The following is a 22271-nucleotide window of genomic DNA, read 5'->3' on the forward strand; positions in this document are numbered from 1 at the left end:
ACGCTGCTGCTGGCAGCTGGTGCAACGCTGGCACGGGCAATCCCGGTGCTGGCACCGCCATGGGATGGGGGAGACACAGTGCAAAAAGCAGTGGCAGCTGGTACGCAGTGGGGTGCAAGTGCTAAAAGCTGTGCAAGGTGAGGATCCCCCTGTCCTGCTCAGCTCCAAGGGTGACTTGAGCTGGAGCCTCCAAGGTGAGGATCTCCCCTGTCCTGCTCAGCTCTGGGTGACCCCCAGAGCCAAGGGGGAAACCGGTAGCCTCTGTGTCAGCACTGCAGAGAGCCTGGATGCAGAGCCAGCACCATTCCTTTGCCCTGGTTTGGAAACAGCTCCAAAAGCAGAGCGACGCTGAGAGGCTCCTGGGACCCCAACCTGCCCAAAATAACCTGCTCCCCTCCCCACACCTGTGTCAAGCACGCACAGCCCGGCATGGCACAGGGAGCAGAGGAGCCAAACCCCCCGGCTCCCCTGGGATCAAGCCAGGCTTTGGCGTTGGCAGAGCTGGAGCAACACAGAAAGAGATTCCCCTCTCCCTGAGCCCCTGACAAGAGCAGCCACGCCGGGATGCGGATGCTAAGAGTTAATTAACTTCTAGCACATCTCGTTTTGGCAGCGCCAGGGTTTGCTGGAGCCCAGAATTAAGCTGTTTTCAAGCTGTTCCCCTCCCAGCCCCTCTTGCCCCCCCCACCCCCCACCCCCCAGGAAAGGTCGGTTCATTACTCACCCGAGACAGCTCATCCTTCCCCCTCGCCGCTGGATCTCATCCTTCCTGAGCTGAACTAAGGGTGTCCACTTTTCCTACAGACACAGCAGCCATATGGGCAGGGGATGGGAATGGGGAGGAACCGGCGCGGCACGTGCGTTTATCCCTGCTATCCACAACCAGAGGGATGAGGAAAATGTCAGCAAATTAAAATCTGCAGGAGCTTAATTCTGGGCAAATGGGATGAAATCCAGTGGAGCTAAAAAGAATGCAAACAAACAAGCAAACAAAAAGCAAACCAAAGGAAAACAACAGCCCCACGCTGAGGATAAAAAGCTCAGCCGGAGGAGAGAGGAGAAGAGGTGTCTGCAGAGCCAGGTCGATCCGAGTTGGGGGGTCTGGGGTTACTCGGTGCTGCAGCACCTTGCTGGGAACATGGTAAACCCGTGGGGAGCCAAGGAGGGGACAGGCAGGGGAGGGAGGACTGCCAGCAGCAGCAAGGGCCTGAAAATAAATACAGCTGGTGCAGAGGGAAGATCCAATCAGGCCAGCGCCAGGGTCAGCGGCAGACGGGGACGTACTGGTCGCCTGGCTCTGCATGGTGGTGGCTACACAGTCACCCACGTTGGGCCACTGTCACAGACCCTGGGAGGACACCACCATGGACCCCATGGTAAGGGCTGGCCAGCTTGCCTGAGGCTGTCAAGCCAAGAGGCTGGAGCGGGTCCAGAGAAGGGTGACAAAGCTGATGAAAGGTCTGGAGAGCAGGGCTGGTGTAAAGCAGCTGAGGAACCTGGGCTTGTTCAGGTTGGAGAAGAGGAGGCTGAGGGGAGACCTCATTGCCCTCTACAGCTCCCTGAAAGGAGGCTGGAGCGAGGTGGGAGTTGGTCTCTTCTAACCAAGTACAACCAACAGAACACAAGGAAATGGCTGGAAATTGTGCCAGGGGAGGGTTAGGTTGGGTATTAGGAAAAAATTATTTCCTGCTAGAGTGGTCAGGGATGGGAATAGGCTGCCCAGGGAGGTGGTGGAGTCACCATCCCTGGAGGTGCTCAAGAAATGTGGGGCCGTGGCACTCAGGGACATGGCTTAAGAGCCATGGTGGTGTTGGGTTGATGTTTGGACTCGATGATCTCTGAGGGCTTTTCCAACCTGAACAATTCCATGACTCTAACCCTGGAGCCAGCGCCGGAGCCAGGATTCTCCCCTTGTACAACTACTCCCCAGCACCCTGTAACCACAGAGCACCCTGGAACCCCTCCCCACCTTGCAGTCAGCTATTCAAAGCTCTTGCTCAGCAGCAAACCCATTGGATGGGCGAACCCATGGGTAAGCAGCTGGTACCACGCACAGCAGCACTCACCGAGCTGCCTTCCCTCCCCAGCACCCCCACAGCTGCTGGTCTCCAAAGCACCTTTTTTTCTCTCTTCTTTCCTTATTTTCCTGACTCCATTTCATTAAAGCTCAGGCACTAAAGCCTTTCCCTGAGCCAAATATTTCATTTCCATTAAAACCAGATTAGCTGCCTGATTTTTGGCATCTCATGCCCCACTGACCTTTCACATGGAGCTGGGCATGGGGTGGGCACACAGTCTGCCTCTGTTCTTGAGGGGCTGTAATATGGCACTGCCCCATGGCACCACAGGGCTAGGCATGGGAAAAGCTCTGGACTGAGGGGATGATGGCGCCAGATCTAGCCATGCTCTCCTCCACTGACATGGGGGTCACTGGGATGGGGACACCCTGTGGGGAACTTGCTGTGCTCCTCGACGAGGGGTTTGGGTCTGGAGGTGAATTTGGACACCTTCAAATCCCCTCTGGAGGTGAAAGAATCTCATAAAACACCCCAGTGATGAGGCTAAAGGAGGAGCCTGAGGTGTTCAGGGCATTTCCATGGAACTCAGTGGGGAAAGGATTTTTGATGAACTGTGAGTGGTGGGTTTGGGGATTTTTGGAGTAGGACTAGTTTGGGGTGATGGCTCAGGGGGTGACAGTGCCATCCACCCCAGCCCCAGCTATTTGCAGGTTGTGGATCCCTCTGGGATGTGCAGCAGGGACAGGACAGCCTGCACATGGGCACCCAGACAAGGTGGGGAGCTGCTGGTCTCCTCCACCCCCCGGCTCTGCAGGAATCTGCGCCCATCTTGACTCAGGTGTGGGGTGTCCTGAGTGCCACACTTGCAGCCATGGCAGAGTAGAGGGTTGCTGCATGGCAAAGGCCACTGACCTGCTCTTGCCACGCTCCCCACTGCCAGACCCATCCGTCCTCAGCCCAGGGCCATTGTTCTGCTGACTGCAAGATCTGCAATCTCTCTGATTACAGCAGGAACTGGAAAGCTGGACCCAGAGCAGGGCCAGATGGAGACCTGATTCCCTAATGGTCATCGTCTCAGCCTGGCTGTAATCCCCACCACGTGTTCCTGTGCCAGCACCAGCCTGTGGTACCAGTCCACACAGCACAACCAGCTGCACACCCTTGGCACAAGAGGTGCCCGGGAGCCCTGAGTCCAAGCAGAGCATTGCCAGAGCATCCCAGGATGTGTGACCACAGCCCTGGCACCTCAGGATGCTGTGGGCAGTACTGGGCTGTAGGGAGCCCTTGGACCTGGCAGGACCTATCTCAGCAGCTCTGGCTGCCCAGGCCAACTCCTCACTTGCCACCAAGTTCTGTCTTGCAGAGCTTGGTTTATTTGCTGGACAGGTTCTTGGAGAGCTACCAGCCCTTCTGCAGCTAATCCCATCTCCCTTTGAAACAAAGGCCACATCCTGTGATGCTGTAGGAGGTGCCACCATGGAGCTGGTGACCACCACACCCCAGAGTTTGGTATGGTGCCAGTGAACACCACACCTTGCAGGGATGGGGAGGGACAGCTGTTCCTATGATGCTAGCCAACAGGCAGGTGCAGGTCCCCTTTCTCCACACGGGTCGGGCCAGCCAGTCAGGCTGGTGGGCACATGGATACCAGGCTGAGATCCCACCAAGCTCAGCTCAGCTGATTTGGAAATGGGGTTGCCATCTTCCCACAGAAACCTTCTGACCCACCCTTGAGACCTCACCACCACCAAGCAGATGGGTGCCTGCGGGTCAGTGGCCAGCACAGCAGTACAGGGGGTTCCTGGCACCCTGTACCTGATGTTGTCAATCAGATGCTGGTGGCACTCCTGGGTCAGGACCATGCAGAGGGCATAGGCCAAGTACTCCACCTTCCGCTCCGCTGCATACTGCTTCAGGATGGTGAACACCTTCTCCTTGACCTCTGGCTGGTCACCAAGGATGTCATCCACCTACAGCATGAGGGCCAGGAAGGAAGGAAGAGGAGACATTGAGCAGCAGAGCAGTTAACTGTGGGTGCAGAAAATGTGTCTATCTCATTGCAGCCAACTAGAAGGGAATCCAATGGGGAGGAAGAAGAAACTTCAAACATCAACCCAAGCTCACAGAACCACTGGACCTTCATGCACATCCCTGGTGGTGCTGTGTGCTGTAAACATTGCCCTGGACAGCAGCGTGACCCCAAACCCCCAGACTCTGCTGAGACACAACCAGGAGCTTTCCTGGCAGAGAACACCACAATAGGCTTCCAGAAGGATTTATGCCTCTCATCGTGCCCTGATCCTGCCAGGCAGCACCAACCTGCCTTTAGGTCTGGGAGACTGCAGGGAAGTAGGCAGAGGGAGCATGGACATGAGCACCAGCCCGGGAAATACCCTGCATGAGACCATCCTCCTTAGCCTCTTCCTAGGCCAGAGGGCTGCCCCTCACCCTGGGGCCGTGCTGGGTGGTGGGTACAGGGTGCTGCTACTGTACTCCCAGCCCAGCTGGGTGCAGCAGACTCCCCAGAACCGTCTTGTGCTGGTTTGTGCTGGCAGCAGGTTTTGCTGTTTGCCCCCCAACCCTGCAGGGGCAGGGACATTTCTTCCAGGTGCTTGTCCCACTTGGCATGTCCCCAGGGAGGGATGTCACCACCGCTGAGATTCCCTCCAGTACCCACTCTGCGAGTGCTGCTGGGTTTGTGCAGCCTTTGCGTTGGCACCAGGGGGGCGGCTGGCAGCAGCAGCACTTCAAGGTTAGCAAATCTGGGGCAGTCAAGGCAGCTGTGTCCCCTGGGCAGATCTGTTTGTTTCCTGGTCCCAAGATCCAGCACAGAAATGACAAACTCGTGGTGCTCCCGGTGGGCTGAATCCCAGGATGTGCTGTTATGTGCTTGCCTGAGCTGAGGCTGCAGAGCTTGGTGGGTGGGAGCAGGGGGTGCTGCCACCCCTCCGGTCACTGCAGTCCCCAGCATGTCTCTCAGCATGCAGGGCACAAGAAGAGATGTTGACCTGGAACTGGGACCTGATCACCTCCATCACTCTCTGCTGATGCCCTAGGGTTGCTGGAATGCTCAGCTGGCACAACTCAGCTGGCACAGCCCTGCTCCAACCCTGCCCCACTGCCACCAGTTCGGCCCCTGGTCTGTCTACTGGGCGAGTGTGATTCTAACAGGGGCTCTGCCAAATATCTGAGGGTAGGAAAAGCCTCCATACCTCGGGTTTGTGAGCAATTTGTGGGCAGTGCTGGCACAAATTTTGAGATATCAGCCCCCTCTGATCTTCCAAATTTCTGGTAGGTGGGCAGGAACACCCAGGGGCTTGTGGCACTGGTACCAGTAGCACCCACCAGAGCTGAGCTTCCAGATAAATGAGGAGGCACAGCCCCTTGCTGGGTTTTATTTTCTTCTGCAGCATGTAAAAATGAATGAAGCCATTTAAAATTTCTGCACCACTAACTCCCTTTGGAGGGACCCTTGCTAGATAAGCTGTGTGACAGGAACCAGTGGCATGCATGCTCTGCAAACCTGCCTCTGCCCAGGCTGGCAAAGCCAAATCTCAGGTGGCTTTGCTGGGCAGGAAGGTAGATGGCAGAGTTGCTGTTGTGGGCATGCACTGCTGGACTGGGAATCATAGAATCCTGAAATGGTTTGGATTGGAAAGGAGCTTAAAGATCATCCAGTTCCAACCCCCTTGCCACGGGCAGGGACACCTTCTACTAGACCAGGTTGCTCAAGACCTCATCCAACCTGGCACTGAACACTTCCAGGAAGGTGGCATCCACAACTTCTCTGGAAGAAGAGAGGTGACAGATATGCTGCTGTGGGCACTCACTGGTGGGCAGGAAGGGGTTTGGCAGAGAAGCTGCTGCAGGGAGCTTGCAGTATTTGGTGGCTTCCAGAGTGCTTTCCTGGGATCATCCAGGAAATGCTGACTTGGTGTAATGCAACTTGCTGAGATGGAGACAGAGTGGAACAACCTCTCACCCCGCTGCTAATCTCCTGGAGCCAGCAGCTATCCATTCCTCACATGATGAATCCCAACCTCAGTGCCTCTTTGTGCATCTTTGATGCAGAAGTTGGCTGAGCGGATTGGGCTGGCACCCACGGATCTCTCCATGAGTGTCTCCTTCCTTTATTAACTTGGGATCAAGAAAAACATGAGTCTGGTTATTCTCATAACAGTGTTTTAAAAGGCTACTTTGAAATGGAAATGAGAAAGATTAAAAAAACCCACCAGGATCAAATTTAGAATTAGCAGGAGGCAATGTGTTTGGCAAACTCCCCACCAGGCAGCCTTCAGGAGCACAATGAAGATGTAATCACATCAGTGTGCTCCCTTTGCAGCAAAAGCAGAGATGAAATGTCTGCAGCATCACATATCCAAACTTTGGAGGGATAACCAGACACACAGCAAGGAGGGATGAGCCAAAGACATGCACTGGCAGCCTCAAAAGCCAAGCCTGCCCTGGGCTGCACCAAAAGCTGCTTGGCCAGCAGGTCAAAGGAGGAGATTCTGACCCTTTACCCTGCTCTGGTGCGACCCCAGCTGGACCACTACATCCAGGTCTGGTGCCCTCAACACAAGAAGAACAGGAATCTGTTGGAAAGGGTGCAGAGGAGGCCACAAAGATGATCAGTGGGTTGGAGCACCTCCCCTATGGGGACAGGCTGAGGGAATTGGGTCTGTTCAGCCTGGAGAGGAGAAGGTTCCAGGGAGACTTTAGAGCAGCCTTCCAGTACATGAAGCGAGCTACAGAAGAGATGGAAAAGGACTTTTCATAGAATCATGGAATCAACCAGGTTGGAAGAAACCTTCAAGATCATCCAGTCCAACCTATCACCCAGCCCTGTCCAGTCAACCAGACCATGGCCCTAAGATAAGGGCCTGTGGTGACAGAAAGAGGAGGAATGGTTTGAAACCAGAGCGGAGGACACTGAGATTATACATGAGGAAGTTCTTTACTGTAAGGGTGGTGAGACACTGGAACAAGATGCCCAGAGAAGTGATGAACACTGGAAAGATTTAAGATCTGGTTGGATGAGATCTTGAGCAGCCTGGTCTAGTGGAAAGTGTCCCTGCCCATGGCAAGGGAGCTGGAGCTAGACATCTTTAAGGTCCCTTCCAACACAAATCATTCTGTGATCTGGCCCTAAGGGTTTCCTCATGTTCCTGTGGTGCAAAGGCTTACCTCCCAGTGTATCTCCAGGCTCTTTGAAGCTAGCTTGCTTGCTTGCTTCCTTCCAGTGATGTTTGACATGCAGGTGATTATCAGACCCTTCTCTGGGATGGTGAAACTCCTGAATCATCTCCCCAGCCCTGGGACCAAGCCAGGAGCATCCCCCCACCCAAGTGGGTTCCAGAGGATGAATGTGAGAAACTCCAAACGAGTTAGTGTAGGAGTTCCCAGAGCTTCATGACTCACCCCAGCCCCAGCCTCACCTTTTGGCTGAATTCCTGTGCTTTCTGTCTCCTCTCCTGCCGCACAGCATCGGCTCTGGCCACAGGGTCCCACGTGTCGGCCCCATGCTGCGGCCGCAGCAGCCCCAGCCGCAGAGACTGCTCGTGGCAGGACCCCACCAGGGCAGACACCACCTCTGGCACCATCACTGGCATGCCATTGACTTCCAGGATGAAATCCCCTGGCTCCATCCCACAGGCGGCAGCAGGTGACTGAGGCCTGACGCTGGCCACTCTCGGGGGGCTGCCGCTCGCCAGCTCGAAGCCGAAGCCTCCTCGCGGGGCAGGGGGCAGGTCAGCGAGCTGGAGGCGAGACACCACCCCAATGCTGGGGGGCACATTGCTGCAGCTCCTGGCCAGCCCCAGCAGTGCCTCGTAGCCCAAGGAGGACACAGGTTGACCCTCGATCTCCAGCACTTCGTCACCTGGCCGCAGACCCGCGGCTGCTGCGCTGCTGCCCTCCTGCACCCAGGTGATGTAGCATGGACCTGTCCCACTGATCTTGAAACCAAAAGCATCAGGCCAGTCCTGGTTGGTTGCTGGCATGGCTGCAACTGGAAAAGAAGGAGGGGGAAAAAAGGAGAGGAGATGTAGTTTCCATCCTTAATGTCAGCACCAGGAGAATCAGACAATCACAGAATCATTTGGGCTGGAGAAAGCCTTTAAGATCATTAAGTTAGCCCAGCACTGCCAGGTCACCACTAAACCGTGGCCCTCAGCACCACATCTACATGGCTTTGAAATCCCTCCAGGGATGGAGACTCCACCACTGCCCTGGGCAGCCTGGGCCAAGCCTTGAGAACCCTTGTGGGAAAGAAACTGTTCCTCATAGAATCATAGACCGTCTGGGCTACAGTGACACTCAGAACATGGCCTTGCTGGCACCTTCCCAACCACAGGACAAGCATTTGGGCACCCACTCTCATTTATTTCTCTAGCAAAACGATCATTTCATTTCCCTGGCATGTTCCATTAATGAACACATCATCCAATGACTTAGGACTGCCTTATTTTAATCAGCTGTCCCCCAAACTGAATATTTTAGCAGTTTGCAGCTGCAAAATTCCAGCAGATTCCTTAGAACTTCCCAGATCATCTCAGCTTTCCCAGGAGCATTTCTCTCCTGTCTTTATAGCACTAACCTCCTCACAGCATCCTGAAATACAAAGACAATGGTTTTCAAAGGACTTGTTTGTGATTCCTTTGAAGAACTAGGATCAGCCCATGGATGCTCAAGGAGAACCAGGACACATCAGCCCTGACCATCTGCAGGAGCTGTCTTTGCCCAAGGTAAATCAGAGCAGCTGATCTGCACAGCTCACTGGGATGTCCTTTCAACTCTGATGATGTGCAAATGCCTGCTTCATCCTCTGACACTTGCTAACATCATTCACGTGTAGATTTTCTCTTCCTTTGATCTGAGCTGTCTGTGAAGATGTTTTTCACTCCCAAGTTTATTCCATCTCTGTTACTGAATTAATCACTTTAAAAAAAAATGAAACACAGCTTCTTTTACCCGGACAAATGATCTTACACAGACCAGGAGGGCTCAGAATCACACAAGAAAATATCCTCACCGATGCACCTTGAGTTTTGGGCTCTTCAGATCAAAAAAAATCTCAAGCACAGAGCTCAGCAGCAGCCTAAAGCCAGCTCTTGGTGCATCTCCCTCCCCAGCCAAAAGACATTTCCTCTGCTCCTTTGGGAAATCTTGCTCAAAATCCACTAGGACCAAAAACTTTAATACCTCTTAGAGCCTAAGGAGGTGAAAGGAGCTCTTCTCCTGTCCATTTTCAGCAGAGATCATACAGAGCACTTTGCTTTGGGAGTTGAATCATAAGAACAGGCCAGGAAAGCAGCATTAGAGAAGAAATCTGTGTTAATAACCTCAGTCTGCTCTGCTGCAGCAAACAACTACTCAGGGCTGTGGTACAGAGGGCACTAAAAACATCACCTTCTGATGGAAATATGAAAAAGGACCATGCAATGTCCTATCACTGTCAGTATAATCATCTTCAGAGAGAGAGAACTGCTGAGGATGGAAGAGATCTTTGAGATCAAGCTCAACCACTTGTCTACAACTCACAATTCCATCACTACTACTAAGCCACTGCCACTAAACCACATCCCTCAGCATCTTTGAAACCCCTCCATGGATGGTGACTCCATCACCTCCCTGGGTAGCCTGTTCCAGGGCTTGACAACTCTTTCTGTGTAGAATTGTTTGCTATTATCCAACCTCAACCTCCCTAGATGTAACTTGAGGCCATTTCCTCTTGTCCTCCTTTGAACATCAGCACTGATTAAGACGATACATAAAAATCAGATTATTGTTATTATTTAAAGAAGAGGCAAAACTGATACCATGTTAACAGGTACAGATGTCCAGGACGAGAGGGTAAAGTGTTGAGATGAAGCAGAAGGCAATAGCAGATGAAATCAATCTGTGGCCAAACACTGGAGCATCCCCAGAGCTGCAGAGCATCAGTTTGAAAAGCGCAGTAAGCACTGGGACAGCCCCAGTGCTCTGTGCTGAGCTCCATGTCAAAGTCCAACCGAGCACCAGCCACCACCTTGCTGTGGGAAGCTCCATCACCCCCTTCCACATCCACACCTACAGCTCAAGCACTTACAGAAGTCTGCAGCCATCCAAGTGAGCTGGGCAGGCTCTCACCAGCAACAGGTTTGTCCCAGTTGAAAGCTTTCTTGGTTCTCCTCCATCACTCCTGCAAGTGTGTCCCACCTACCTACCAGGCTCCTTGGGGGCATCTCCCCAGCTCCCATGTCCTCACTGCAGCCCTCAGGGTAACGCTGGTCTGGAGTGGGTGAAACAGTTCCTGTGCTGGGGCAGAGGGTGGTTGCCCCTTCCTGAGCTGCTTACTGGAGCCCTGAGCCCTTTCAGCCACTCGGAGCCAGCACCAGGCATGCAGAAAACTCCTTCTTGCTTTCTCCTTTCCTAAAGAACTTCATTTCCACTGCAAGGAGAAGCGTGGAGAGACCAGCTGCCGTGCTGGTCCTGGCTGAGTCTGGTGCTGACCTGAGCCCGCAGATCTGGGGAGAATTAGGAGCTGAAAGGAGGTAAATCCCTCACCACAGGGCAAATCTAAAGCGACAGCGCTTTGCAGAGCAGCTCAGCACTCAGAGCAGCATCGTCGCTCCTGAGGGACTGCTGGAACCTCACCAACCCCACCACCGGTGGTGTGAGCGGGACACCAGAGGTCTGGGGACTGTGAGTCTGCTAAAGAACAGGCAGTTTGCTGCAGGGATTTGAAGGTCTGGACCAATTTGTCTGGGGCTTGCAAGGTAGCTCTTCCCAGCTAGGCTGCTCTGTGGTGGGCAGCAGCTGAGGATGGTTCAGAGCACAGCCCCCCAGCTGGCACAGGCTGGTTGTTAAGCTGCTGTTTCTGGTTTTCTTCTCTGCTTCCTCAGCACTTAAGGATCCCAGGGCTTAGCTCACTAAGAGGTTTTAGGGTATTACACGTCCTGCTACGGCATCAGCACGAGGGGCTGTCTGCATCCTACCACGAACCACCCAACACCGGCAGCGTTGGGCTGGATGGGAAACAACCTCTCCAGGAAAGGTGGGACTGGGTGAAGCCTGATGGAGAGGTGCAGGTACCTGCTCTGCCCAGCCTGTGGAAGATCTTCCTTTTGTTCATGCCCTTCGTGTTCATACATATCAGTGATGCAAGGGACTCGGAGACCTTGGGCTTCCTCCTGTCCTCTCCAGCTTTGGTGTTGGTGATACTCTGCTAGTGACAGGACATGGCTCTGCACAAACAAACCTCCTCACCACCTGAGACCCGGGGCTGGGGGGGGAGCTTGCAGTGCCCTACAGACTTCACATGCCTTCCTAAACCACCTCAGGGCAACTTCTGTGCTCTTCACTGTCCAAACTGATAGACAAAATAGCAATTCCTTTTCTTTATCCCAGGCAAGTAAAGCAATTGCATCTTTTCCCTCCACTTGAGCACCTTAAAACACTGACAGTACATTGCAGCCCTTGCAAGAAATCAGTCATAGGATTCCAAGCTAATGAAGAGTTTGTTTCCTTGAAAACCTTCTGCTCAGCTTAGATGAGACATTACAACTGATTTTCACAGCACTTGGGCCAAATGAGCTTTATTTTTCTCAGCCTCAGCCTGTTGTCAAGCATGTGCTGTCTGTTTTCTCCTTGAGCACAGCCTACAAGGCCACTATAGCATGGAAGGAGATCTTCTGTGGTGCCAGTGCTTGGTGGCACTTGCTGCAGCTCCTCCAGGTAGTTCAACAAGAGCAGCACACAAACTCTGCCTGCCAGTCTACAGATAAACAAACCACCTTCTGCACATGCTCCTGCCAGTGCCCCACATCCCAGGAATCCTTTTATGCCGCCAAACCTGTGAGGGTACATCCAGCACCCCAAACAACCCCACAGCAGTACCTAGGGCAGCACAGAAATTTTGTTCATCAGAAGGAAGTGGGGAAAAAAATGGCTTTGTCACAACATCTCCAAGGACAGCTGTGTCTCAGCACTGTTTTACCTCCACCTCTCTCTCTTGGGTTCTGGTTTGATGTGTTGGGGGTCAGGAACTTACCAGGGAAGAAAAGATCCCTCTCTTGAAACTCAAACCTCATCTCGACCAAGCTAATTAATTCCCTCTGGGTGCCAAAACAGCCCAAGAACCCCTCAGGGGCCTTACCTGTCGTGCCCAAGCTCCAGCCAGCGGCAGACTGGGACCCAGAGCTGGCAAAACCATCACAGCAGCTTGGAGGCTTTTGGATCAATTACCTGGTGGCAGCAACCAGCTGAAGTTTCTATGGCAAACTCTACCCAGGCACCGTAACCCAATCGGCCACTCATTAGCAGTGCTCGGGAGAGCTCTGACTGGTTTCAGCTGACAACCACCCCGCAAGGAACCAGCAGAGGACTCTGTGATCTCCTGCAGCTTTAGTCCACCCTAACCCGGTTCTAGGTGAGATCCCAGCAGTAAACTCACCCACTACCTTCAGAAGCATCTCAGGGGGAGGGACGGAGCGAGGGGAAGCTCCAAATTAAAAGGGAATAGAACACTGAGAGCTCCCGCACAGATTTACGGGGGAGGGCAGAGGTTAAGGATTTCACTTTATAGAGGTTTCACCAAAGGCAGCGAACGTGAAGGAAGCGTTGGCAGGCTCCTGGGGAACTGGCCAAGACGCACCATGCCACTCGGCGGTGTCACACAGCCCCCGGCAAGGAGAGCAGCCCACCGACGGCACACAGCCCGCGGCCAGGAGCTGCCCGGGCCCCTAAGGACAACACAAACCTCCGGGACCTGCGGAAATCACCCGGCTTTTATTTTCCCTGCTTTGGGCTTCGTTTCCTGCTGCAGAGGAAGGCAGAACCCCCTCTGGCAGTTCCTCCAGCAGGCCACGGCTGGCTTCTTCCTCCATCTGGAGGCGCTTCCCGGCGGCACCCCCGTCCCAGAACCGCTCAGCTCCCCTCAGCATGGGGCAGGCCCCGCTCCTCAGGGCCGTGCCGGTAGCCCTTTTAGCCGTTCCGAACGGCTGGGGCCGAACCAGCTGCTCGGCGGCTCGCCGGGGGCCGCAGCAGCCCCGCAACTCTCCCGGGCCAGGCCTTGGCGGCAGGGCTCTGCCGCCGCTTCCGGCCGTTGCCAGGCGCTGCCGCCGCCGCCGAGCGCCGAGTGGCCGGGGCAGAGCTCGGCCATCGATTGGGCGGCCTGTGGCGGCGGTGAGCGGCGGCCGCGGGCGCGCTGCGGGAGCTCCCGGTGCCCCCTCGCTGTGCCTCACTCGGTGTGTCCCGGTGCCTCCGCGCCCGCGCCACCTGTCCCTCCGTCCTGGGCACCGGCGCCGTGGTTATGGCCCACTGGGTACCCCTGGCCTGCCGGGCACCCCGGAGGCCGCCGGCCCCTGTCCCGCTGCCATCAGAGGCCTCTCGGGCCGTCCCTCCGGCCGGGGAGCTCCTCACTGCTGGCAGGGCTCAGACACGCAGCCCTGAGTGCTGTCAGAGGCCCAGCTCCCCCATCCCCTGTCCAGGAGTTGCCCTGGCACAGAAAAAACCCACTGAAACATCGCAGGCTGTCGTGGCAGCGCTGGGGGACACTTCCCAGCTGCCGCATGCCTGTGGCTTAGTGACCAAGTAGCGTGAAGAATGGCCAGACCTGAGCACTACTGCAGGGAGCTGGCGCTGAGGGGCACTAATAAGCTGCTTCTGTTCCATTGCAGGGCGCAGAATGGACTTTCTGACACTCTTCTTGATTTACTTGGCTTTTGTTCTCGCTGCTGGTGCTCTGCTTTGCATCTGCTCAGGAAGGAAAGAGAGTTTCTTCACAAGAAGTGCCAATGGTGCAAGCCAGGTAAGGAACTGAGCTTCCAGAGTGAGGACCGTGCCCTGTTCTGCTGATCTGACCTAGTTCCCTCTGCTAAAATCAGTGCAAATGATGTATTTCTTCTCCATGAAAAGTGATAGGATGTGGTTAGACTGCTCACAGAATCATAAAGGTTGGAAAAGACCTCTAAATAATCATCAGATCCGACTGTCTGCCAGGCACCTCCATGACCACCATGTCCCAAAGTGCCACATCTACTTGATTTTTTAACACCTCCAGGGATGGTGACTCAAACACCTCCCTGGGCAGTCTGATCACTCTTGCAGGAAAGAAATTTTTGCTAATATCCAACCTAAACCTCCCCTGGTGCAGTTTGAGGCCTTTTTGTCTTGTGCTGTTGTTAGTTGCTTGGAACAAGAGGAGTGGCTGGAGAGCAGCCAGGAGGAAAGGGACCTGGGGGTACTGATAGACAGTAGACTAAAGATGAGCCAGCAGTGTGCCCAGGTGGCCAAGAGAGCCAATGGCATCCTGGCCTGCATCAGGAACAGTGTGGCCAGCAGGACAAGGGAGGTTATTCTGCCCCTGTACTCAGCACTGGTCAGACCACACCTTGAGTACTGTGTCCAGTTCTGGGCCCCTCAATTCAAGAGAGATGTTGAGGTGCTGGAAGGTGTCCAGAGAAGGGCGACAAAGCTGGTGAAGGGCCTGGAGCATAAACCCTATGAGGAGAGGCTGAGGGAGCTGGGGGTGTTTAGCCTGGAGAAGAGGAGGCTCAGGGGTGATCTTATTACTGTCTACAACTACCTGAAGGGAGGCTGTAGCCAGGTGGGGGGTGGCCTCTTCTCCCAGGCAACCAGCAATAGAACAAGGGGACACAGTCTCAAGTTGTGCCAGGGTAGGTATAGGCTGGATGTTAGGAGGAAGTTCTTCACAGAGAGAGTGATTGGCATTGGAATGGGCTGCCCAGGGAGGTGGTGGAGTCACTGTCCCTGGAGGTCTTCAAGAGGAGACTGGATGGGGCACTTGGTGCCATGGTCTAGTTGACTGGATAGGGCTGGGTGCTAGGTTGGACTGGATGATCTTGGAGGTCTCTTCCAACCTGGTTGATTCTATGATTCTCACGCCATCCTGCTTTCAGGGAGTTGTAGAGAGCAGCATGGTGGTCTCTCAGTCTCCTTGTCGTCAGGCTAAGTAAATCCCAGCTCTGGGATCCCGTCTCACATTTCATCCTGATTTGACAACTCCTCATTGGGATTAGAAAGCGAAATAAGTTTCATTTTGGCTGGTGAAATCTTGCCCAAGCAGGCAGCAAAAAGCCTTTTGTGTCTCACATCTCTTTTCTTGCCTGTGCCAGGCTGGCTGCAGTCAGTGCATGTCAGTAGTAAGGATGGAAGCTTTCATGATGAGAGCCTCTCATGAGGGAAGATTTAGACTGGAGATGAGGAAGAAATTCTTTACAGCAAGAGTGACAAAACACTGGAACAGGTTGCCAGGGAGGGAGTTGAGACCCCATCCCTGGAAATATTCAAGGTGAGACTGGACAAGCCTCTGTGCAACCTGCTCTAGAGGAAGATGACCCTGCTGACTGCAGGGGGTTGGACTGGAAAACCTTTGGAGGTCCCTTCCAGCCCAAACTATTCCATCATTCTGTGATTAATGCAAATTTGAATTGTCACTTGGGTGCAGGTTGCTTTTCTGCCTGGCTCTGTGTTTCCTGTTAGCTCCTCCTTAACAAGATTTGTCAGTTGAGCTGCTGATTTGAGGCACATCAGTTAAAAGGAAAATATTTAACATCTTCCCAACTCCCCATATGCTTTTTGCCTTCTGGTCTTTCACATCAGAGGCAAGAAGCTCTCGCTGCATATTTTCTTTCCATGTCAGCTAGAAATAGGCTCAGCTGCTCCAGTTCCTGGGCTGCTGATGGAGCAGCGTGTTGCTATAGAGATCTCTCTTCTAAACAGCAGTGGCAGACAATTCCACAGTCACAGACCAGTGCAGGCAGCTTTCTTCTTCATTGTGTCTAGCTGGGTTTGAAACAGCAGTTAGATAGATGTGGAGTTGATAGATTGATAGAATGTTTTGGGTTGGAAGGGACATTCAAGATCATGTGGTCCCAGTTCCCACTAGACCAGGTTGCTCGAGGCCTCATCCAGCCTGGCCTTGATCACCTTGAGGGAGGGAGCATCCACTACCTCCCTGGGCAGCCTATTTCAGTGTCTCAGCACCCTCACAGGAATGGATTTCTTTAATTTGAAATTTTGACATTGGAGTTATCAGACTGACTGAGAGCTGCAGTTGAAGAAGATGAATTAAGTTGGTTCTGGTGGGGTTTGTTTGACTTTTGGTTAGGTTGTGAGGCGGTTTGGGTTTTTTTCCTTTTCTTATTGTATGGGAGGCTTTTATCCCTTCACTTATCTCCTCTTGCATCTGTCAGCTGTCCTGCTGAAGCATATTGCAGCTCGGAAATGGCTCAGTTCTATCCCCTGCTTAACCAGTTACCCAGTCTGTAACCCACTATAAGCTCCTTAGAACTTTCACACATTAACCCAGATAGGTTTGTTTGTGCCTCTTGGGCTCCTGAGGATATGGAACCTCACTCCCACTTGGAAAAACCCAGCAATGTGCCTGCCTGAGTTCAGATGGCCTTGGAAACCAGCTTCCTCCCCATTGAGCTGGCAGCAGATGTACTGCTGAGGGATGAGGTTTGATCTGACTGCTGCACAAGGCAGAAGTGATGGCAGTTCAGCTAACGCAGTGTTTTCATTTCCTTCAGGTATTGTCACTTGTAATCCCCGCACAGCTCCAGAGAGCGATGCAGAGGACGTGTCACAGGCTCTTCCACACAAGGTATTGCATCTTTTGTTTAATGCTATTGGCAGTTTTTACAAGTATTTCTGGCCACTCTGGGTGACCTTCTGCCACCACCAAAGCTTTCAGTGTCACCCTTAGATATACTGGGTCCAGTTCTGGGCTCCCCAGTTCAGGGAGGACAGGGACTTGCTGGAGAGGGTACAGCAAACGTCTGCAAATGTGCTGAGAGGACTGACACATCTATTTGTCTTGTGAGGGAACACTGAGAGAATTTGGGCTGTTTAGTCTGGACAAAACATGAACTGAGGGGGGATCTCATCAGTGCTGATCAGTACTTCAAGGGTGGGTGCCCGGAGCATGGAATCAGACTGTTTGCAGTAGTACCCAGTGACAGGACAAGGGGAAATGAGCACAAACTTGAACATAAGAAGTTCTGTCTAAAATGAGGAGGAGCTTCTTTGGTCTAGTGGTGATGCAGCACTGGAACAGGCTGCCCAGAGAGGTGGTGGAATCTCCATCTCTTAGACATTCCAAACCCACATGGACATACTCTTGGGTGACCTTTTCTAGGTGAGTCTGCCTTAGCAGGGAGTTGGACTGGGTGATCTCCAGAGGTCACTTCCACCCTTTACCATTCTGTGATTTTCTCTTTGTTAGGGATGCTTATAGAGGTTGACAGGTTCCCTTTAAGGTTTGCCACACTGGTGTCTTTTGTTCCTTCCTCATTGTTGGGAAGATGGTGCCTGAAATACTGGAATATATTAACACAAAGATAATGTGGCTGAGTAGCTCCCAGTAGAACAGATGTTGGTCACGCTGATGGGAGACAGCACCCACCACAGACTCTCTGGCAGCTGCAGACTGAGTTTAGACAGAGCTGGTGATTCCCATCCTCTCTCTCAAATCCCATTAGTCTGAGCCCAGCAGCTCGGTTGTCCAGGTGGCTCAAGGGCAAGCTGCAGAGCTACCAACCTGCAGCCTGCTGAGTTAAGGTGAATTTTGTGCTGTCCTGCAAAGCCTGGTGCTTTAGAAGTGATGGAAAGACTTTTCCTCTAGGGACAGCAGCTCCACTAGGACAGACACTTGAGGGACCTAACACCTACAGTTGATCAGTGTGTTCTGCTGTCCTGTACTCTTCTGTTGACACAGTTCAGGAGAGAATGGTGACACTGTCAGATGTTCAGTCAGCAGCAGAGCAGTTGTCTGGTGACGCTGGGGTAGTTGTCTTTACTAGTTTCTGCTGTGTGCTGGAGGCACTTTGATCCTCCACACACCCCCTTAGACTGTCACCTCATTCACAGAATGGGTTGGAAGAAACCTTTAGGATCACCCAGTCGAACCCTTAACCCAGCACTGCCAGGTCACCACTAAACTTTGGTCCCCAGCACCACATCTCCACAGCTTTGAAACTCTTCCAGGGACAGGGCCTCCATTACTGCTCTGGACAGCTTAGGCCAGGCCTTGACAACTGTCAAGGGAAACACTATTAATATGCAATCCATGCTGGCCTGAAAACCTAAAAGACATGTCTTTGGTGATCACCTCTGAGTGTACTTGACCTGTTAAGCAAGATGCTGTTAACTAGACCATCCCCTTTCTGTTGCAGAAACTGCCTCTTCGTGGCCCTGCACCTAGCCCTGCAAGCTGCTGTGTATGGGGAGTACACCTGGGAAGTGGCCGTTTACTGTTGGGAGCTGCAGTTCCCTCTCCTCCTTCTGCTGCTGCCCTACCTACTGCTGGTGGGCAACATGGGCTGTTTCATCCTCTGTTCCTGGGCTGATCCGGGTAAACTCCTGCTGATTGTGAGATAAAAAAGAGCCTGAATGATGTTACAAGCACCAGAAATTTGACTGGCTTTATTGTTTCCTTTACAGGTATAATAACAACATCTAATCACTCCTCACTGGTGAAGATCTATGCCTATGATGGGGTCTTGTTTCAGAGGGGCATTGTGTGTCCTACCTGCCACATGGAGAAGCCAGCCAGGTCAAAACACTGCAGTAAGAACCATCACTGCCTTGATAACTTCCTAGGGTCACAACAGCCCCATGGATGCTCCAGGCTTGGGGCAGAGTCTTTCAGATGAAAAGCTATCCTAAACTGTCTGAAAATCAAATTGATGACTTCAGAAAGTAACTGAGCTGTCCTGTTGCTGACTGCTCCTCAGGTATCTGCAGTGTCTGTGTGCATCGATTTGATCACCACTGTGTGTGGGTCAACAACTGCATTGGTGCCTCCAATGCCAAGCATTTCTTCTTCTACCTCCTCACGCTCACTGCCATGGCTGCAGCCATCACCAGCATCTCAGCAGCATTGCTCATCCAAGTGGTGCTGCTCTCAGACATGCTGCATGGGAAATACATTGATGAGCAAGGACAGGAGCGTGCTGTGGGGCTCCTCTTCATTGTTCAGGTGAGTTTATGGTGTCTGGAGTATTTACTTTCAAAAAAGATTGATCTCAATCTTAGCTTTCAGGAATCTTGTAGGTTCACTTGTTCTCCCAGGCAGGACACGGACAGACTGCAGGGTTTTGCTGTCTTCCTACAGCCAATCCAGTTTGGAGAACTAAACTGCAGAGCACTGGGAAAATCTGAGGGGTTCTCACATTCTTCTCACATATTTCGTATAGAATGCCTTTCACATTTCAGTGACCACCCAATGTCCCTGCAGATGGCAAGAGGGTTGGAACTGGATGATCTTTAAGGTCCCTTTCAATTCAAACTGTTCTATGATTCTGTGATGTCTTAGAGTAACATTTAGGGAACAATTAGGAATCAAATCCTTAAGATATCCTCATGGGGCTGTTAAAACAGGACTGTACTACCCTGAAATTGGGATATATTTTCTCTCACATACAAGCAAAAGCTGACTTGGAGTCTCTCTAGTCATTTCCATTTCAGTCATAAAATGGTTAAGGTTGGAAGAGACCTCCAAGCTCAGAGTCCAACCCTTAACCCAGCACTGCCAGGTCACCACTAAACCATGGTCTTCAGCACCACACCTCCGTGGCTTTGAAACCCCTCTAGGCATGGGGGGTCCACCACCTCCCTGGGCAGCTTAAGACAGGCCTTGACAACCCTCAAAGGGAAGAAATTGTTCCTCGTGTCCAACCTGAAGCTTCCCTGGGACAACTTGAGGTTGTTTCTTCTTGTCCTATCATTTGTTACCTGGCAGAAGAGACCAACCCCCACCTGGCTTCAACCTCCTTTCAGGGAGCTGTAGAGAGCTAAGTCCCCTCATCCTTTCTTTTACCATGGCAGCAAGGACATAACTAGTAAATGCTTTCTCTTTTCCTCATCCTAGGCAACAACTCTTTCAGCCTTGGGCCATTCTGAAGGGATCTTGGTCAGGGAATCTTGTCTCATATTTGAGCAGCACTGTTACCAGTGTTGGAATTTACCTCAGAACAGAGCTGCTTCAACTGGATCACGTCAGCAAAACATGAAGCTGTGCCAGATTGTAGCCTCATCATTTGGCAGTTTGTTCTCAGATGAGCTGCATTAATGGGCTATTTTAATTAAAAAACCCAACAAAACCCAACCAAGCAAAACTCCAAACTGAAATACATCCTGGGATCAATGGGTGTAGAAAATACTCACTGCTGAGGAATTAAAACATAGACTGGCACATTTTCGGATGAGTCAGCATAGACCATCCCTCAGCTAGATGGGGACAGGGCATGTGCAGGTGGATGTTCATGTCAGCAGGGCATTGCATTGCTCACACAGCTCCATGAGATTGATTTTTTTTCCATCTAAATATAGGGCGAAACTTCTTCACTTTGAGGGTGCTGGAACAGGCTGCCCAGAGAGGTTGTGGAGTCTCCTTGTCTGGAGAGCTTCCAAACCCAGCTGGGTGTTGTGATCCTGGCCAAGCTGCTGTGGGTACCCTGCTATAGCAGGGGGGTTGGACTGGATGATCTCCAGAGGTCCCTTCCAACCCCCACCATGCTGGGATTTGAGGATTCTGTAATTTAATGCTCCAGCTGTTAGACTAAGTTACTGTTATTATTAGGAAAAAGACTTCAGCTGGTGCTGGGTCAGGCTGCCCAGGGCATTGAAGTCCTCATCTCTAGAGGAGTTTAAATGAAGTTTGGATGAGGAGCTTAAGGACATGGACCAGAGGAGAGTCACGTAAAATGCTCAGGGGGCTGGAGCACCTCTGCTAAAGGGACAAGCTGAGGGAGCTGGGGCTGTTCAGCCTGCCGAAGAGAAGGCTCCAGGGAGACCTAGTAGCAGCCTGCCAGTACCTGAAGGGGGCTACAAGAGATCTGCAGATGGACTCTTTGCAATTGTCTGCAGTGACAGGATGAGGGCAATGGTTTGAAATGAGCACAGAGCAGGTGTAGATTGGATGTGAGGAACAAGTTCTGCACCGTGAGGGTGCTGGAACACTGCAAGTTGCTCAGGGAGAGAGTTGAGGCCCCATCCCTGAAGATATTGAAGGTGAGGCTGGACAAGGCTCTGAGCAACCTGCTCTACTGGATGATGTCCCCGCTGCCTGCAGGGGTTGGGGGTGGACTGGATGACCTTTGGAGATCCCTTCCAACCCAAACTATTGTACAGCCTAAGATTCATGCACAGGGAGGTGTTAGGTTCTAGACTCAGTGATCTTAAGGTTTCTTCCAAGCAGGTGCTTCTGTGATTTCTGTTATTTTCTTTCTTTGCAGCACCTCTTCCTGACTTTTCCTAGGATTGTCTTCATGCTGGGATTTGTTCTTCTCCTCACACTTGTGCTGGGAGCTTACTGCTGCTTCATCCTCTACCTGACCTTAACCAACCAAACGTCCAATGAATGGTATAAATCCAGAAGATCTGGGGAGTGCTGCCACCACCTAACCTTTCAGCCTCAGCTGAGAGAAGCTGTTTACAAAAACATTTATTCTAAAGGAGCCTGGGTGAATTTAAAGGAAATCTTTAGGCCTCCTCCAGTGCTGGAAGGAAAGAAGAAAACATGAAAATAGGGGGTTTTGCTATGTGCATTTTTGAACTTTTTGTAAACTTCTTCATTTTCTTGTGTTTATATACTGCACAATACCTGTCACTGTGATACAGGCAAACTGAGTTGAGGTGATCAAGTGCTGTTCTTCAAAGATCTGTATTGGGGCCACTGCTATTCAATAACTTCAGAAATGATAGACAGTGAGGTTGAAGCACCCTCAGCAAGTCTGCAGATTGACACCAAGCTGAGTGGTGCAGTTGATAAGTCTGCAGGATGGGGATGGCATCCAGAGGGACCTGGGCAAGCCGGAGAGGTGAGCTGAGGAGAACCTCACCTGCTTGAACAAGGCGAAGGGCAAGGTCCTGCATCTAGGTCAGGGCAATCCTAGATACCAGTACAGGGCTAGAGGGTGATGAGATTGTGAGGACTTGAGCGTGCTGGTGGGTGAGAAGCTGAACATGAGCCATCAATGGGTACCTGCAGCCTGGAAGGCCAACGGCGTCGAAAGCAGTGTGGCCAGCAGCTTGAGAGGCAATTCTGCCACTGTGCTTTGTTCTGGGGAGACCTCAATAGAAGGAGGATGTGGACCTGATGGAGCATAAAACAGTGAGGGGGATGGAGTACCTCTGCTACAACGACAGGCTGAAAAAGCTGGGATTTTTCACCCTAGAGAAAACTCTGGGGAGACCTAATAGCAGCCTGCCAGTACCTGAAGGGGGTGATGTTGTCTTCTTCTG

The 22271-nt window shown here is 52.3% G+C and overlaps 2 protein-coding genes across 4 annotated transcripts in view; one reads left to right on the forward strand and one right to left on the reverse strand.

The window, feature by feature from the left end:
* Positions 1–12192, reverse strand: part of GRID2IP (Grid2 interacting protein) — a 47809-nt gene extending 35617 nt beyond the window's left edge. For 2 of the 3 annotated variants that reach the window (XM_064153448.1, XM_064153446.1), the window contains exon 1: positions 725–1008. In XM_064153448.1, the coding sequence (XP_064009518.1) occupies positions 725–738 (14 nt within the window). In that variant the 5' untranslated portion in view covers positions 739–1008. Of the gene's footprint in view, positions 1–724; positions 1009–3833; positions 3989–7456; positions 8029–12156 lie in introns of those variants that run through there. The other variant, XM_064153447.1, reaches the window with a different exon arrangement.
* Positions 12193–13173: 981 nt separating this feature from the next.
* ZDHHC4 (zinc finger DHHC-type palmitoyltransferase 4) lies at positions 13174–21612 on the forward strand. Its single transcript, XM_064153463.1, has 7 exons — positions 13174–13246; positions 13679–13809; positions 16556–16629; positions 18200–18378; positions 18468–18593; positions 18761–19005; positions 21263–21612. Exons 2-7 carry the CDS (start codon positions 13687–13689, stop codon positions 21548–21550), a joined length of 1035 nt encoding a protein of 344 aa, XP_064009533.1. The 5' UTR covers positions 13174–13246; positions 13679–13686; the 3' UTR covers positions 21551–21612.
* Positions 21613–22271: the final 659 nt, after the last annotated feature.

The sequence above is a fragment of the Pogoniulus pusillus genome, chromosome 13, assembly GCF_015220805.1.
Source record: "Pogoniulus pusillus isolate bPogPus1 chromosome 13, bPogPus1.pri, whole genome shotgun sequence".
NCBI classification, from domain to species: Eukaryota; Metazoa; Chordata; class Aves; order Piciformes; family Lybiidae; genus Pogoniulus; species Pogoniulus pusillus.

Excerpts from the sequence above, each read along its gene's own strand:
- ZDHHC4 (XM_064153463.1), top strand. The coding sequence starts at position 13,687 with ATGGACTTTCTGACACTCTTCTTGATTTACTTGGCTTTTGTTCTCGCT. Across the intron at positions 13,810-16,555 it reads GTGCCAATGGTGCAAGCCAG|GTATTGTCACTTGTAATCCC; the intron begins GTAAGGAACTGA and ends CATTTCCTTCAG. Across the intron at positions 19,006-21,262 it reads GGCTCCTCTTCATTGTTCAG|CACCTCTTCCTGACTTTTCC; the intron begins GTGAGTTTATGG and ends CTTTCTTTGCAG.